The sequence below is a fragment of the Acanthisitta chloris genome, unplaced genomic scaffold, assembly GCF_000695815.1.
Source record: "Acanthisitta chloris isolate BGI_N310 unplaced genomic scaffold, ASM69581v1 scaffold27550, whole genome shotgun sequence".
Lineage (NCBI taxonomy): Eukaryota > Metazoa > Chordata > Aves > Passeriformes > Acanthisittidae > Acanthisitta > Acanthisitta chloris.
Window position 1 is genome coordinate 12,297 of NW_008652628.1, and position 15,010 is coordinate 27,306.

General features: G+C 40.9%; 1 protein-coding gene across 1 annotated transcript in view; it reads left to right on the plus strand.

Moving 5' to 3' along the window:
* Positions 1-15,010, plus strand: part of NPR3 (natriuretic peptide receptor 3) — a 33,658-nt gene that overhangs the window by 7,962 nt on the left and 10,686 nt on the right. Inside the window, exon 3 of the mRNA XM_009078000.1 lies at positions 13,582-13,717. Within this exon, the coding sequence (XP_009076248.1) occupies positions 13,582-13,717 (136 nt within the window). The remainder of the gene's footprint in view (positions 1-13,581; positions 13,718-15,010) is intronic.

A 15,010-nucleotide genomic window follows, 5' to 3' on the forward strand; every position in this document is an offset into this window, starting at 1 on the left:
GTGGTAGCACAGAACAGCGCTATGTTCCCTATCTGCAGTGTCCCATTGCAACATCCTTTTGCAACAGCTGCCTGTGTCTGCTAGCAAATATTAGTTTGCTTGTTCACCACTCTGAGTGTGAAAACAGTTGCTGTCATGTTAATGTAACTGAAAGAACTGTGAACTGAAGCATTAAGTCTGCTCAGCCCTCATTTCAGCATTCGTCAGTGTTGTCATATTTTTTCAAGAAACGTCCTGTAGTTTTGTAGAAAGCCTGACCATTTTATTTTGTGCCTACCAAGAGATTGACTTCTCTGATAATATATCCAAAAAACATATTTTTTCAAATATATGTTCACATTTAGGGTTCAGCCATAAGGACAGTAGAATTACTTTAATACTGTTACACAAATGATAGCAGTTTTCTCACCTTTGTAATGTTAATGCATTAGCAAGGCATTAACAGCAGCATGTTTAGGTCTCTATAAACCAATTGAGGTCCTTGGTTTAATTGCAAAATACAGGACAAGCCCTGCTTGCAGACCTATAGCCCAGTTGAGAGAGACAGCAGTGGGAATTGCATGCAGTTACTTGAAGAAAGAATTTGAAACTGTCTCTAAATTGGTGTGTGAATAACTCCCAAGGCATACTCTATAGTTTAAAATGTTTATGAATAAACAGTGTTTCAGTTAAAGTATATGCATAAGCCATTTTTATTAAATAATGCTGAACACTTAATGAATTGGTGGTAGGCTGCAGTTTGGAAGCTCTTAATGCACCTTCTGTTCCTGACTCAGGCCTAGGATTCAATAAATGCTTTTTTTATGTCCAACCCAGTATTCTGAGCTGGGATGATTTTACTGCCTGAGATATTTGCTCTTCTGAGGTTACAGACCACCCATGGCTTGTTTTTTCTTCCCGTTTAAAAGCTGAAAATGTTACTAATTAAACAAATGCTTCTGCTGTGTTAACTACATGACAGCATTGTTCATGAGGTAGATGCATGGGTTTTATCCTGCCCACAGCCTTTTTCACCCTGAAAAGGAGCATCAGGAGAAGGGAACTGGAGCCCAGTTTGCCAGTAAAGTTATCTCAGTGAAAGAAAGAGCTACGTAGATTAATTAGATCTGCAACATGCTACTATCTGTTAGAATGGGCAAGGCTGTTTTACTTAACATTTTCAGCCCTTCAAAATGAGAAATGGTGCACATAAGAGCAACTGTTCTCCCTCTAACAGTTAACTACAAAAGCTACATGGGAGGTAGCAGTGCTCATAAAGTTTATCATCTCATCCATAACATCCGTGCCAGACTCTTCCCTGTCTGTGTTCCTTACGTCAGCCTTTTAATTAGGATTGCACACCAGCTAAGATAAGGTGGGGAGGGGCGAGCAATTCAGTTGTGCCACTGAGATGCTGAAAATGAAACTTACTCAGCAGTGTCCATCTCACTTGTCTTTTTTAAGGCACAGGCAGGCACGATTAATGTCAGGGAGGCTTTTGTGTCTTCTGACTCCACCAGCATGGGAGATAGTTTTGGGGAGATTTACAAAAAAAAAAAGACCCCCAAACCCTGCTATGGAATAATTTGTTCAAATGAATGGGTCTATTCAGCTGCTGGAGTGCTTTGCTAATTGTGTTGGAAAGAATAAAAGCGAACCACAAGCTGCTTTCAGCAGCCGGAAAAAACGGGTTCACATGCCAGCTTATTAACAAGATGAATTCTATTACTAAAACATATTTAGGATTTTCACAAGCAGCCCTTCACCTCTTGGAATTAATGAGAGTTTCTTCAATTTCTGTAAGAGCAGTGTTGAACTGTGAACTGCTAAATTTGGTTAGTACAGCAGACGCTTTTTTTTTTTCCTCTGAAGTTAATGCTTTCTCCGTGATATGAAAGACTAGTGTCATCCACATCGGAATCTTAGGCAAAACTGCAGCATAATGTTATTTGCCATTAACAAATGTCATAAAAGACAGCAAAAGAAAGAAATTATTCTTCTCTCTTCCAGGGGATTTCTGTTTAGTTTTTCTAGCCTGCCTAAGCATATTTTTGAAGCCATCTTAAACCATGGAGGAGGTAGTATAAAACTGTATGTATATCTGAAAATAGTAACATCTGAACTCTTTGGGAATGTAAAAATTTAGAGTTGATCTTCATATATATGTCATATATTTTCCATATCCCCATGTTTTTACTTGGGTTTCACAGATATTCACATTCCACTTATTAAACAGACACTCAGACATTTATGGGCAAGGCACTCTCCTTTTGAAAGTACTTGCTAGAAATACACCTTATTTTCCTCTAATAAAGTGTAAAAAAATGTAAGTTCCTGCAAAGTTAATAACCTGTTTCTGTTTTTAATGCCTCTCCATTTTGCATTGCTAAGGATCCAAAAGCTAATTTGTCCCATTGAGGTACTGTTTTTCTGTAAATTTGTGGGATTTTTGATGCTGGTATTAAAGGGCCCTCAGGTTTGGTTCTGAGATGTTTGAATGAAGGAAAAGATAAACTATATCTCTTGTTTCGCATAAAACGACGCTTAAAAAATCAAGTACCTTTGCTAACTGACTTTTTCGCAGCCAGGACCTTTTACTATGAGTTTTGTTCCCTGGGGTACCTTACAAAAATAACTCAGTTGTAAGTTTTCTTATTTATTGGAAAAAAACAGCTAAAAAAGGCACAAAGTGGAGGCTTGGGTGAGCCTGTCCCAGGCCAGGCTGCTGTTGCAGCCAGCAGCAGGGTGGGCAGCTGAAAGCTCTTTTGCCATGGGAGTGGTGTGCTTGCTGGATGGCCAATGGGGTGCTCCAGCTTCGGCAGCTTGGCTGCTGTGGAGGATTGGGCTCACCTGTGCTAGTAGCCTTACACTGTGGTAACACAGATTTGTGTGACAGTTCAGTATTTGAATTCTGCCTGAGCCTGAGCCAAACAGTTTAATTGGAGAGTTTGACTGGGAGAGTGGCAAGGGTTGTGGGGATAGACATGCTTCGTTTTCTTTAGGTACATGAACGAAGGACAGTTCTTCAGAGTGAGACGTGTATGTTCCTTGTTTGAGAGTTCCAGAGCAGAAGAGATGTTTCCTCCACAGTGGCAGATCCCACACTGGTGTGGTCCGGGGAAGCTTTCCCAAACTCACTTGGGCTGTTGATATGATGAAAGTGATCCTGAATGACACAAGGCAAGGTCTAACTTTATGATATTCAAGTGACAAATCTTCTAAAAGAACAGTGTAGGTGACAATCAGTAACACCTCAAGTCAGTGATCTCTGGCTATGTCAGCACATTAATTTCTTATGGCTGAGTGCTTGGAGGGTAAGCAACCTGAATGTAGCTCTGGGAAAGGTTCATTCTCCAAAGGGACAAATCTTTTAACCTGAGGGCACACCGGCCCTGTGGGTGAGTCAAGTCACCCAGGTCTATGAGCATTGACAGAGCAAAGGCATGCAGCAGGGCTCAGGTGTTCTCCATTCCATTGGGCTGTGAGAGAAGACCAGTGTACTACACTACCAGCTCTGATTTTTTTCAGGGGTATTGAGCAATTTTGCTAATGCAGAAGGGGTAATGTAGTCAGCCTGTGAGGGTGGGCTGTGTGAATAAAGGCACTGGTGTTCTTATGCATGCAAGGAGACTTTAAATCCCATAGGAGGATATTCACAACTTTCCTTCTCTCTTTAGTAGATACTTTTTTTCATTAGGAAGAGAAGCCTGAGAAAAAAAAATCAAAAGGTCTAGTCCATGCTAAAAAGAACTAATATATCAAGGCGTATTGAAAAGACAAGGAATGTCTGTCCCAGAGCAAATGAATAAGAGGGGCATGAGAAAAGGGCGTGGGACAATGGGAGAAGGGTAGGTGAGGAGCTCTGGATGCTCTTTGCTCCGTGGCTGGGAACAAGGCGGCATTGACTAGGCAGGAGGACATTTACATTTGATGGGACACACATTTATACAATGCATCCAGTTAGCGCATCAGCCTGCAGACTATGAAATAACTTAGAAAGCAAAATCAAGGACGATCTCAGGGACAGCCAGTACGTAAGCAAGAAGCTAAGACAGTGAGGTTTCAGTTTTTTGGAGGGGCTGCAAGTCCTCAAATTTTGAGGTGCTAAGTACTGTGCTGCTGCTGAAGGATGGAAGAACATGTTTCAGGTGTGCAGCTGCAACATTACTGCCTGCTGACAGGTACACATAAGTATCTTTGGAGATAGCTGCTGTACCTCTCCTTTACTGTGCTAGTGGGATCCCTTACAGGTATGCCAGCAGAAGGGTAGTTAGTCAGTCAGCTGAACACCTTTCATCAGATATCTACTATCTGAAAGAAAATAACAAAACCAAGTAATTAATTTTTACATTATTTGGAATGCTAGCATGTTTAATAGCAGCCTGAGTTGTTTGTATTAGTTCCATGACATCAGAGCTTACAAATTCATACGCCCATTTACCCTGCTGTTTGATAAAAGGATCATTTGTCATGGCAACCTCAGCCTCAGGTGGGCTCTTCTGGCAAATTATGTACTCCCAGTCCAGAGGTACCCCAGGGCTTGTCAGGTCATACCTCTCCCCCAGCGCCTGGGTTTTCAGCTCCTGGGATTGCCTACACCCCAGGATGCCCTACAGACAGGGCAGGGGAAGGGTGGAGTTCAGGCTCCCTGAAAGCAGAGATTTGATCCTGAATTTCTCCTATGTTAGCACAGTAGTAGTAGCCATGGGGCTTTTAGATGAATTTAAAAGGACTGGCACCCTGTGCGGTTTTTGCAAAGGCTTGACTGCGTGTTCATGCAGTGGGGAGTTGTTACCTTCCTGAGTGAGAGTAGTGGGGTCACATCCATCCCTCCTCTTCCTCCTCCTGTGCTGGCAAAGGTGAGGTAGGGTTCCGGTAATTATGAATCCCTGTTTTGTGTGCCTAATTTTTGCCTGGTACTGAATAAGAAGTTTAGATGACTAATCCCAACTCCAAGCATACTTTTGAGCTAAGCACCACTTTTGGCTGTGCCTAAGTCATTTGTGTTTATCCAGCCCTTAAGACTGTATTTAAAGCAGACGCTCTGCTGGGTAGCTTTTGCTAATCTGCTGCAAAACAGAAATCAAATGGTCCTTTTCATCAGACTTGTTTTTATGCCATGGAAGATTTCACCAGCCCACCAGCTAGTGTAGCACAGGTTTGAAGCATGAGTTGCCTCCACAGTGATACAGTGATTTTTCCAAGTTTTGCATGAGAACTGATGTGATATTGAGAGTTTTTAATATACAAAATAAAATATTTCCGTGATTTTTGTGGTTTGGTGATAATGTTAGAAATCCAGAACCCAAAACAATTGCACATTGTACAAGGATAAACATTTGACAAAAATGTCCTTCCTGTTTGTCTTAGTTCCGCATTTATTTAAACCAGTTTAACTTATTTTAGCAAGTGGAACTGATTTTTTCAGATGAGTGACTGTCATCCTGAAAACTGAAGTATGTTCCTGCTTGAAAAACAAACTTGCTCACTGACATTAAAAACTTAATATCTAATGAAAGAACTGGGGTGGGGTTTTTTTGTTACTAGCTGTTACTCTGCAATTAAAATGTCCTAATTTAAGTGCTAACTTAAAATGTAAGCATTCATTGCAACTGTATAACAGGTTATCATCAGACTACCAATGAGGATCTTTAGAAAAATCTATTTAAAGCAAGCATGGTTTAATTTCTGTCCATGTGTGTTCAGCTGAAAAGAGTAACTTCTTTAACATCTCTTGTGTTTCGTAACTGTGACTAGTGGTATGATGTCTGAAAATAGTTTTGTAGCTCAGCACATGAATGGCCATGTAGTTTGTTAGAAGGCAGGAGATCCTAAAAAAGTAGAAAGGTTAATTTTATAAATGACAGCTATACATTTTATGGTATTCAGGCAATCATAGTATAGTGCTATGTGCTAGAGATCCTTTGCCTTAGTTATTTATCTGGAGTTAGAGGTGTATTATAAACATGGGGATGTGGATTTCACCTTAACTGCAAGAGCACATTAATGTGTTCTCTGATTCTATCCTTTTACTTGATTGATGACCTTGAGCCCCTTAAACTTAAATTCCATAGATAAATAGCATATGTGTAAGGCATGCATAAAGGAGAAATTCCCCTAAATGATTATTGTGTAGTAGGACAAAACTGTCCTGTCCCTTAGATACATGGATTGCACTCCTTTGAGACCAACATTAAAATGTAATACAGGAACCCAGAGCACAGAGGGGTAAAATGACTGGTACCAGCTTGCAGAAGGAGTCATTGAACATGATGGATAGAGCCAAAAATACATCACACACAAGTTTTCAGGGGGAAAATCTGATCCCAGGGAAGCTCTCTGTTTCTGGAGCAGGGCAATTTCCAGCTCAACTCCCTCCTGCTTTGGCCCCATCGTTGGAGGTCTGGGGTCTGAGAGCCAGTGATGTCAGGCCATGGATTTAGTTCAGAGTTCATTCAAATCAGTGACACTAAGATCCTTTTGACGTGAATTGACCTTTGAGTAAAGTTCTAAGTCTGCTGAGGTGGAAATTCCTGTGTCTGCATTTAATGGAAGGAGCACATTTTGGCTGTATTTGGAAAGTTTTCTGCCTGGCCTATTGACAGCCAGCACTGGGGGTTTAAAGCTGTTTTCTAGATATAACCATAGCAGTGTTGCAAGAAATAAACAAACAAGGAATGGGCAGCTTTTGCAGGCAGTGGGATGGAAAGGTTTCTCTGTGCCCTTACGTCTTGATTGTCACTGTGCCCTGCCATGCTTTAGTTGACATTTCACAGCACAGCTCCCCTGCAGCCTGGGCCTGAATGGGCTTATGCTTCAGTTCCCCATTGAGACAATAGAGCAACTTGTGGCTGCCCCAGCTGGATAGCCATGAGTAAATCTACTAGTTTTTCAAGAATGAGGTATTAAGAAAAACAAGGAAGAAAGCCTGAAGAATGAGGATGAGATGCAAGGGCAAAGGAGCTGTCTTTGTGTTTAGTTTTCTTTCCCCAGCAAGAAAATAACCTTCACTGACAAAATCCCTTACCTCCCTAAATTTGGCAACCTTTTTATGTTAATCACAGATACTAGTTGTTAATTTACTTTAATTGTCATTTGAATTAATTTTATTCATTTATATTCATGTTTTTGTGGAACAAAGATCTGGCTTCAACTCCACAGCTGGCTCTAAAGTGGATGTGAGTTTGTCACTGGTGGCACTTCAGTCCTGTTGGAGTAAGCATCCTCATGTCTAGGTGGAGCAAGGGTAGCATGCGTGGAGTACCCGTCTGCTTCTGTACCAGCTGGTCAGATGCATGACTGAAGAGTGCAGGCAGGCAAAAGCACAGTCTCAGCCTCAAGGAAACAGTCTTAACTGGAGCACAGCATTTTTGTGTTTCAATCAAATAGAAAGTGCAGAAGAAAGCAGGGATCTTTCTCTGCATGATACCTCTTAAACGGTGCGTGCAGGCTCTTTTGTGATGGAGGTGGGCAGCTGATGGGCCAGTGCTTGGTCCCCAGACTCTCTCAACCTGCACTTAATTGCGAAGTCCTCACACTGGGGTCACAGTACCTGGTGCACAGAATGCTTAGGTGGAGCACACACCTCTGTGTCCTCTATGCTCAATATTACTGCTGTGTCAGTGAATACTGGTGAGGAGAGGGACACCAGCAGGCAGCCTTTTGAAAGAAGCCTTCTTAGAGGGAAGCGATGTCTTGTTTGACTGCAGTGCTGAACTTTCAAGCTATGATTTTAAAGTGGAGTATATGCCTCAGTTTGCAGAATTTGCATCACAAAGTCCCATGCTCCCCTATGAGAAAAATTTCCTACTGGTTTCCACATATATGCCATCTCCTTGTGAAAGATGAAATTGATGCAACAGTACTTCAGTGAATCTCTTAAATATGCACAGGGATTTACTGCTATGTGACATCTTCTCCTTATACTGAGGAACACTTACCTTCTTTTTCTGGGGTGAGATGTATGTTCCACCCCCAAATAATAAATGTGTGTTTGGACAGTTACATGTCCTTTAGAAAACTGGGTCCTGAGCCCCGGCCTCGTGAGTTCTTGAGCAGGTACCTGTTTATGTGTTTATATGGACTGGATATGAGTGAATACAGTGAGGGACTGTCCTTAGCTACATCTGCATTGCCCAGAATCTAGCTTAAAGGCGTATGCTCCTTTTCCTTTGTAAATTTCATATCAAGGAAATGGCCTTCTCTGAGGAAGAAGCCATGTGTTTCTATTATTTTTCTCTTTACCTTTTTCTTTGAACCACTAAGGTCTATTAAGTAAGTAGTCTGGCTGCCCAAGTGAAAAGGCTGTATTTTTAGTCTTATCATCTAAACATGCAGATTTGAGTAACTGTCTCTCAGCTTTATCCTCCTTTTCAGTTGCTGGGCTGGTTCCACAGCGATGTGGAAACAGGTCGTGTCACGTATCTGTGACATGCTGTTTATGACAGCTGACTATGGATGTATCCTGTGGCTTTGCATTTGTTACACTCCAGAGTTCTTGAAACTCCAGTCCTGATGCATGGGAGTAGCTGTTATTCATAGGTGAGATTTAGGAGCTCTGTAAGTTTCTGTTGCATAGTGGCATTAAGGAATCACATGAGGATCTGAGGAGATGAATGGTGAGTTAATGAGAGCTGTGATAATCCTGTTATATTGGTAACATGCAGAATGATATGTGCTAGTGTCATGGCAGTAGGACTAAGAAATTACTGCAAAGCTAAAACTGGGAATGACATTACTGGTGGGAAATGCACTTCACCTGTTCTCAGGTGGTGTTCAGATGCAAGGATATTTTTCCCTCAGTTTCACATTTTCAATCTACATCTCAGTTCCACCGGGAATCTCTCACTGAGTTTATGTAAATGGAAAGCTTAACAGAAAATCAGTTTGTAACAGTGATTTTTTTATCTTAAAAAGTAATTAAACCTGAATAATTTCTGTCTGTTGATGGTGTACTGGATGGGGTTCATGGGCACCTTGTTCTGGATTTCTGCAGCTCAGAGCAAGGGCATAGCAATTTCCCAAGGAACTGCTGAGGGCCCTTGGGCATCCCAGGTACTTGGAACATCAGGAGTGATGATGACCTGAGGGGGAATGTGCAGCACTGATGACTGGTATCAAAGAGAAATGTCTCTGCTCCAGACTTAAGAGTGTATTGCTGGATAGTGAGTCAGCAGAAGACAACCAAGGTTATGTGTCAAGAATGCATGTAAAAAAAGTTAGCTGTGTCAGGGTTTCTTAGAAAAGCTCATAAAGAAAGGACCATAATTATAATTGGCTCAGTGAAGAAGGATTAAGAAGAGAGAACTGACAAGTTGCAACTGCTTAGAAAAATATTTTATTGAGACACATTGAAACAGTATGAGATAGTAGGAAACCTTCTACATAAACATCACATGTGTTGCTGTGCTGGAGAAATCCATAGTCATGAAGTATGTGAACCAACTTGTCATAGAATCAATTAGATTGGAAAAGACCTCTAAGAATGAGTCTAGCCTTTGACCAAGCACTACCTTGTCAACCAGACCACGTCTAGTCTATTCTTAAACACTTCGAGGAGTGGTGACTCCACCACCTCCCTCAGAGATTGTCATGAGATTGGTTTTAAGTACATCATAGCTTATCTATATTTAAAATAATTGCTGTATTTGAACTTTTTTCCCATATTTTTACAGTACTATGGTTTTACTGCATAACACTGTACTGCTAAAATTCATGAGGGTTTACTTAGAATATTCATAGTCCTGATGTCAGATGAGTATCAGGTGTTTATGGGATCAAACTTCCATACTTGAGTGTCATCCCTGTGCAGTAATCTGAAATTGGGTGACATATCAGTGGACTTCAGCATTGTTTCACCTGATCATCATGTCAAGTATGTAAATTAGTAAGGTTTTTGCAAAACGTCTGGGTACAGCCCTCTGCAGTTCACCAGGGTCCTCACTTATTTTGGCTGGGACTGTAGTTGATAACTTGAAAATCACTGTGGATATACTGGAAAGTAGATGCAGAGACCGAGTTTGGGAAATGTTAGTTGTTTGCTTTTGTAATAGAGAAAAAGTGATGACTGATGCTCCCCACCTTGCACTGAAGTGGTATGAATTGCTGTAATTGCTGTGATTCAGAGCTGGGAGATTCCAGATGGAAGAGAATAAGCTTACTTTGCAGTCAGTAGGCAGGATATGGAAAGTTATGGGTCCTGCATACCTCTAGCTTGGCTGTCTTCCACATCGGTAGTATTTTGCATTGCTGTGTATGCTGTTAACACCTTGGTATATATGAATAGTGTGGTCACACTATAGCTGCTTGGGGAACTATAACTTTGAACTGCATAAAATTTGTTCATGTGATTTCCATTGAGAGGGATTGTTGGATATTTTTTTCTGATGGAAGATGATAAATTAGAGTAGAATGGCAGGAAAATAAAAGACATATATGTATGCTTATCTTATTCAGCTGTGAAGTTAGCTTACCTGCTTTCTAGGTATATGGTATTTGAAGAGGATGTGAAAAACAATATGAAGGGTACCTGAGAAGGGGGTTTCCACATACTTATATTGCAGCTGCCAAAGATGTTCAACAAACCTGGCAGCTTCTCTGCTGCCAGTGGCATTGTTGCCACATTGAGGGGTGGCCCTGATGTGCAGTGTGGGCCAGAGATGGCAATGTTTTAGTAGATCTGACATGCAAATTATGAGAACATCATTTGGAGCTCAGGTCACACCCGTAATTAAAAGCCAGCATAAATGAAAATGGAAAATACCATAGTCAAAAGTTTGTACTTTTTATTAGCCCTCAACTAAAAGAACTTTTAATTACCTGTAATATTAGTGGACCTTTAATAGCTTTTATACTCAGTTTTTATCCTTAGGATGTCTAATGTTGAACTACACATTTTTAATTGCCCTGGACACCTTCAAACAGCCTATGAGAACAACTTCACATTTACTGTCATTCCTGTTTGAAACATTCATGTAACATATATTTCTTCTAGCCCTTTTTAACCCTTTTCCTTCAGCAAAGAGCTATCCCTTCAAATTTTCTGCAGCCATTACTTCACATTGTAATATTCCTCTGTCCTACTCATGCAACCCATGCTCTGTATGGAATAATTAGAACTTCTAAATGATTGAGCAAGATGATATGCAGGAAAACTTTACAGTACCCAGTACTCCTCTTTAAGAACTGGTGCTTGAACATGTTCCTGGAATAATGTGAAAAGTCGCAGGTATGGCTAGCATGTGATTTGGCTGAGGAGTGTGGGGGCAGTCTCACCAGCAAACAGTAAATGTTGCTCTTTTAGAAGAAGATTTGAAAAGGCATGTATTACCCACAATTTCACCTTCCTTGACAACGTAAGATAAAATGCTGAGGGTTGTGCACGAGGCACTGAGTTGTGGCATACATAACGTTCAGATGTGATTTTTTTTTGTGTGTAATGTCAGGGGTTTTGGCCAGGAGGAGCTTTGGCAAGAGGCTGTGGTAGTAACATCCCAGACTGCAAGTGAGTTTTGACAGGGCTTATCTGGCAAATCTTACATGTCTACAGAAGGACTTTCAGGCCGGTGGCATAAGTAGATTTCAGGTTGAGCAAATGAGCTGACAAAATGGATTTTGAAGGTTGCTGTATTACACTGAGAGGTCTTTGCCATGGACAAAGGAAGTGACTTTCCTTTGAAACAAATGCCAGCCACAAGCTGTAAATCAGCCAGCAGGGAGGTAAAGCTACTAGAGAGACTAATTTCTCTCCTGAGAAAAAGAATGTCACATAAAGAAAGCCCATATTTGATCATCCACAGGCCACTTGGACTCTAATGTTGGCACATAAAACAGTTGTTGAGCTTTGTGGTTTCTTGGTTTGGTTGGATTTTTTTTCAGTTCTGAAAAGTTAAACCCCCTACTGGCAAAGCCTGCCCTAGAATGCACTCTGTCCATCAGCTCTTGTTATTCTACCAAAAGCCTGACTTTCACCTCTTCTTTCATTCTCTCTATAACTCAAAATAACTGCAGCTGCCCTTCAGTTTTTTGGCTGTCAGAGTGAGCTGAGCTGTTCTGTGCCTTCTGTAGCACTATGGGTTCTTCTCCTGAACTGGTGATACGTTTTCTTAATGTAACATAGGTCAGAGTTTTACAGTTTTGAATGTCAGAGCAGTGTAAAGTTTTGTATTATCAGCAAGTAATTCCAAAACTCTCCTTACTGTTGGCAATTGCTTTAAGAGTGAAGGAATGTCTTGGATGTAATTACATTATCAAGGTTTGATTAGTTCAGCTTACCCAATCAACTATGTAATACTTCTTATCTATGGAGCAGTTATTTTCTTAATTGCTTACATGTTTTTATCTTTGAACATTTCTAATGTACAACTAAGACTGTAGGAGTTGGAGTGGCACTTGTTTTAGTAACACTTTAAGTTATTTAGATACACTGAAGTGGAAGATAGGCTAAATGTTGTTTCTATCCAGCAAAATATTTGTAGAGGTGAATTGTTCATTAGAAATGGCATTAAGAAGCCCCATAATGTGGTATAATCCTTGCTTACATCTTTGCTAGGATGTCGGGGCTTTTTTTTTGTAGTGAAACTCTGGGTGAATGGGAACGTCTTTCTTGCGGCTGAAAAGATAATTCGTTCTGATTTACTGTCCCTCAGGCGAGTGCAATGCACTGCTGAGATGTGAGTTGCCACCTACAGAAGAGGAATACCTGTGCTGCTCAAGTCATGCATGCTTCCATCTGCTGATGGGTCTCCATCTGAACTCAGCTTCTGAAATAATTAGTGCTATATCACTGAGGCACACCAGGCTCCTGTGAGCCAACCCTTAGTGTTTCTGCAGCACACTGCTTTTAAGTTGCTCACAGTGATGCAGACAGACCAAAAGCTGTAGGTCACCTACGTAAACTCATGGAAAGCAGAGCTGGTTGGCAGCAGTCTTCTTTTATAACAGGGTTATAAAGCAGCATTTCATTCATTTCATGTCACTTACTGAAAAAACTATAAAGGGCAGGAAAAGGTTCTCCTGGCAGTTCCAGAGAATGCATAACTGGAGAGGGTAAGTAGTTTTCTCCATTGCTTATTTGCTAGTGGAGATATGTTTGGCTGAACAAGGACCAGAAATGGAAGTGGTAATCATTAAACAAGCAAATCCACCAGTTGTGCTCTCCAAAAATAAAATCATGGCAGAAAATAATTCCTGGTCCTAAGAGGTGCTAAGTCCCATGCATAGGGGGCCAGGAACATAATTGGTGCTTCGGATGAGGGTGCTCAGCACCTTACAGAATCTCACATGGTCAAGTGCAGAATTTGTGCATCTGGGCATGGGAACTGTGATCTGCAAGTTTCTCCTCTGTCTCCTGAGCTGTTAACATTAAGTGTGATTTGAATGTCCAGAATAACAGATCGAGGTTAACTGCTTTTAAAAGTGAGTCAAAAGTTGCCATTTTCCCCTTGAGGCTTTTTTGAGACATTTTCCAGCAGTTGAGAAAATAACTCTCCAAATTAGTCACTTTGTTAATTTGTAGATTCCCTCTGGTTAATCAATTCCATAGGGAAGAAAACTTTTTTAATGTGTTCATTGCCATTGCTTTTTTTTTCTTTCTTTTTTTAGGTGAACATGTTTGTGGAAGGATTCCATGATGCTATTCTTCTTTATGCTCTAGCTTTACAGGAAGTCCTGAAGTTTGGTTTCAGTAAGAAAGATGGGGAAAAAATTGTTCAGCAAACACGGAACAGAACATATGAAGGTAAGAATTAATACAGAATTCCAGCTTTCAGAGTAAAAAAAAATTCAGATCTTTGACGTGTGCAGAGTAAGGACCCATGCTTATTCCACTCTTAAATGAGAGGAAAATAATGATATAAAACCACATACATCCTAAAGGATGGCTCACATACTTCACCAGTCTGACTTTTTTTTGCAACAACTATTGAGGTCTTACTCAGTTCAAAAAACTTAACAATTTAATTACCTTCACTGATGTCATAAAGAAATACGAATAATTTTCTCAGGCTCCTTCTTTGTTTTTGAGAAGATTACAGCTGCTCGCTTTATTGATGTTCATCTATTAGCTCTGAGATTGCCTCATTTTTTCCATTTCACTTTTTATCTTAGAAGCCTGGGAATGGATAGAAGCAAGCAGGTGCCAGGGTTGGGGTTATTTTCTGTTTCTTGACGGGACTCCTTTGGGCCTGAGAAGGATTTACCCCAGCCTCCTTTCAGGAGCTGTGGGTGTGAGGCAGCAGCTGAATAGCACTGTGCCTTTCTGTGCCTAATCCTGGAGATTGCAATTCCACAGTGCAACAGGCACTTATATGTCACCTTGCTGATGCAAAGCAATACAAATGTTCTTGCCAGGGAAGAATCATAATAAGGAAACTAAGGATTACTGGTTTCATCTGTCATCTCTTAGAATTTTCCCATCCATCACTTTACAGTGTTCCCAACCATCTCGTATAGTACTCCAGTCATTTGGTGTAGGACTGGCAAGATTTCCTGGAAATGCCTCAGAAAAGGAAACATTTCTCCTAGATAAGACGTGAATGATTCATTTGAATGCATAAGAAAAATCTCAGCTGCCAGATTCTCTGCTCTAAGAACACATGGCATAGTGTAGGAAGGCAAGAAGACCAGCAACTCCAAACCACTTTTCTGTTCTCAAATTGTGGCCTGAACACAAGGCAAAAGGATTCCCAGGGCAGCTTAAGGAAACACAGGGATTGTTTTAAATTATGCTGGTGGCAATCATCCCGTAAGCATCCCTACACCAGCTGGAGATTGTGCTTTGATGTCCCACTGCCTCCCTTCACATCAATGGATTCCCAGAACACTGTTTAAACAGAGGGAATCTGGTGTCTAAGAATTTGCCTCACTGTTTGGTTGTCCTGTGTTTTCTCTACTTCCATTTCTCTGTTCCAGGAAGCCACAAGCCAGTGTGCCCCTGCAAGTCTTTTGTAGTACCAGGTGCTCCATAGGAACTAGTTGCTTGATTCTCACACCTTGCTTGTAAAACCAGCCAGTAGGAGAAAATGTTCTCTTT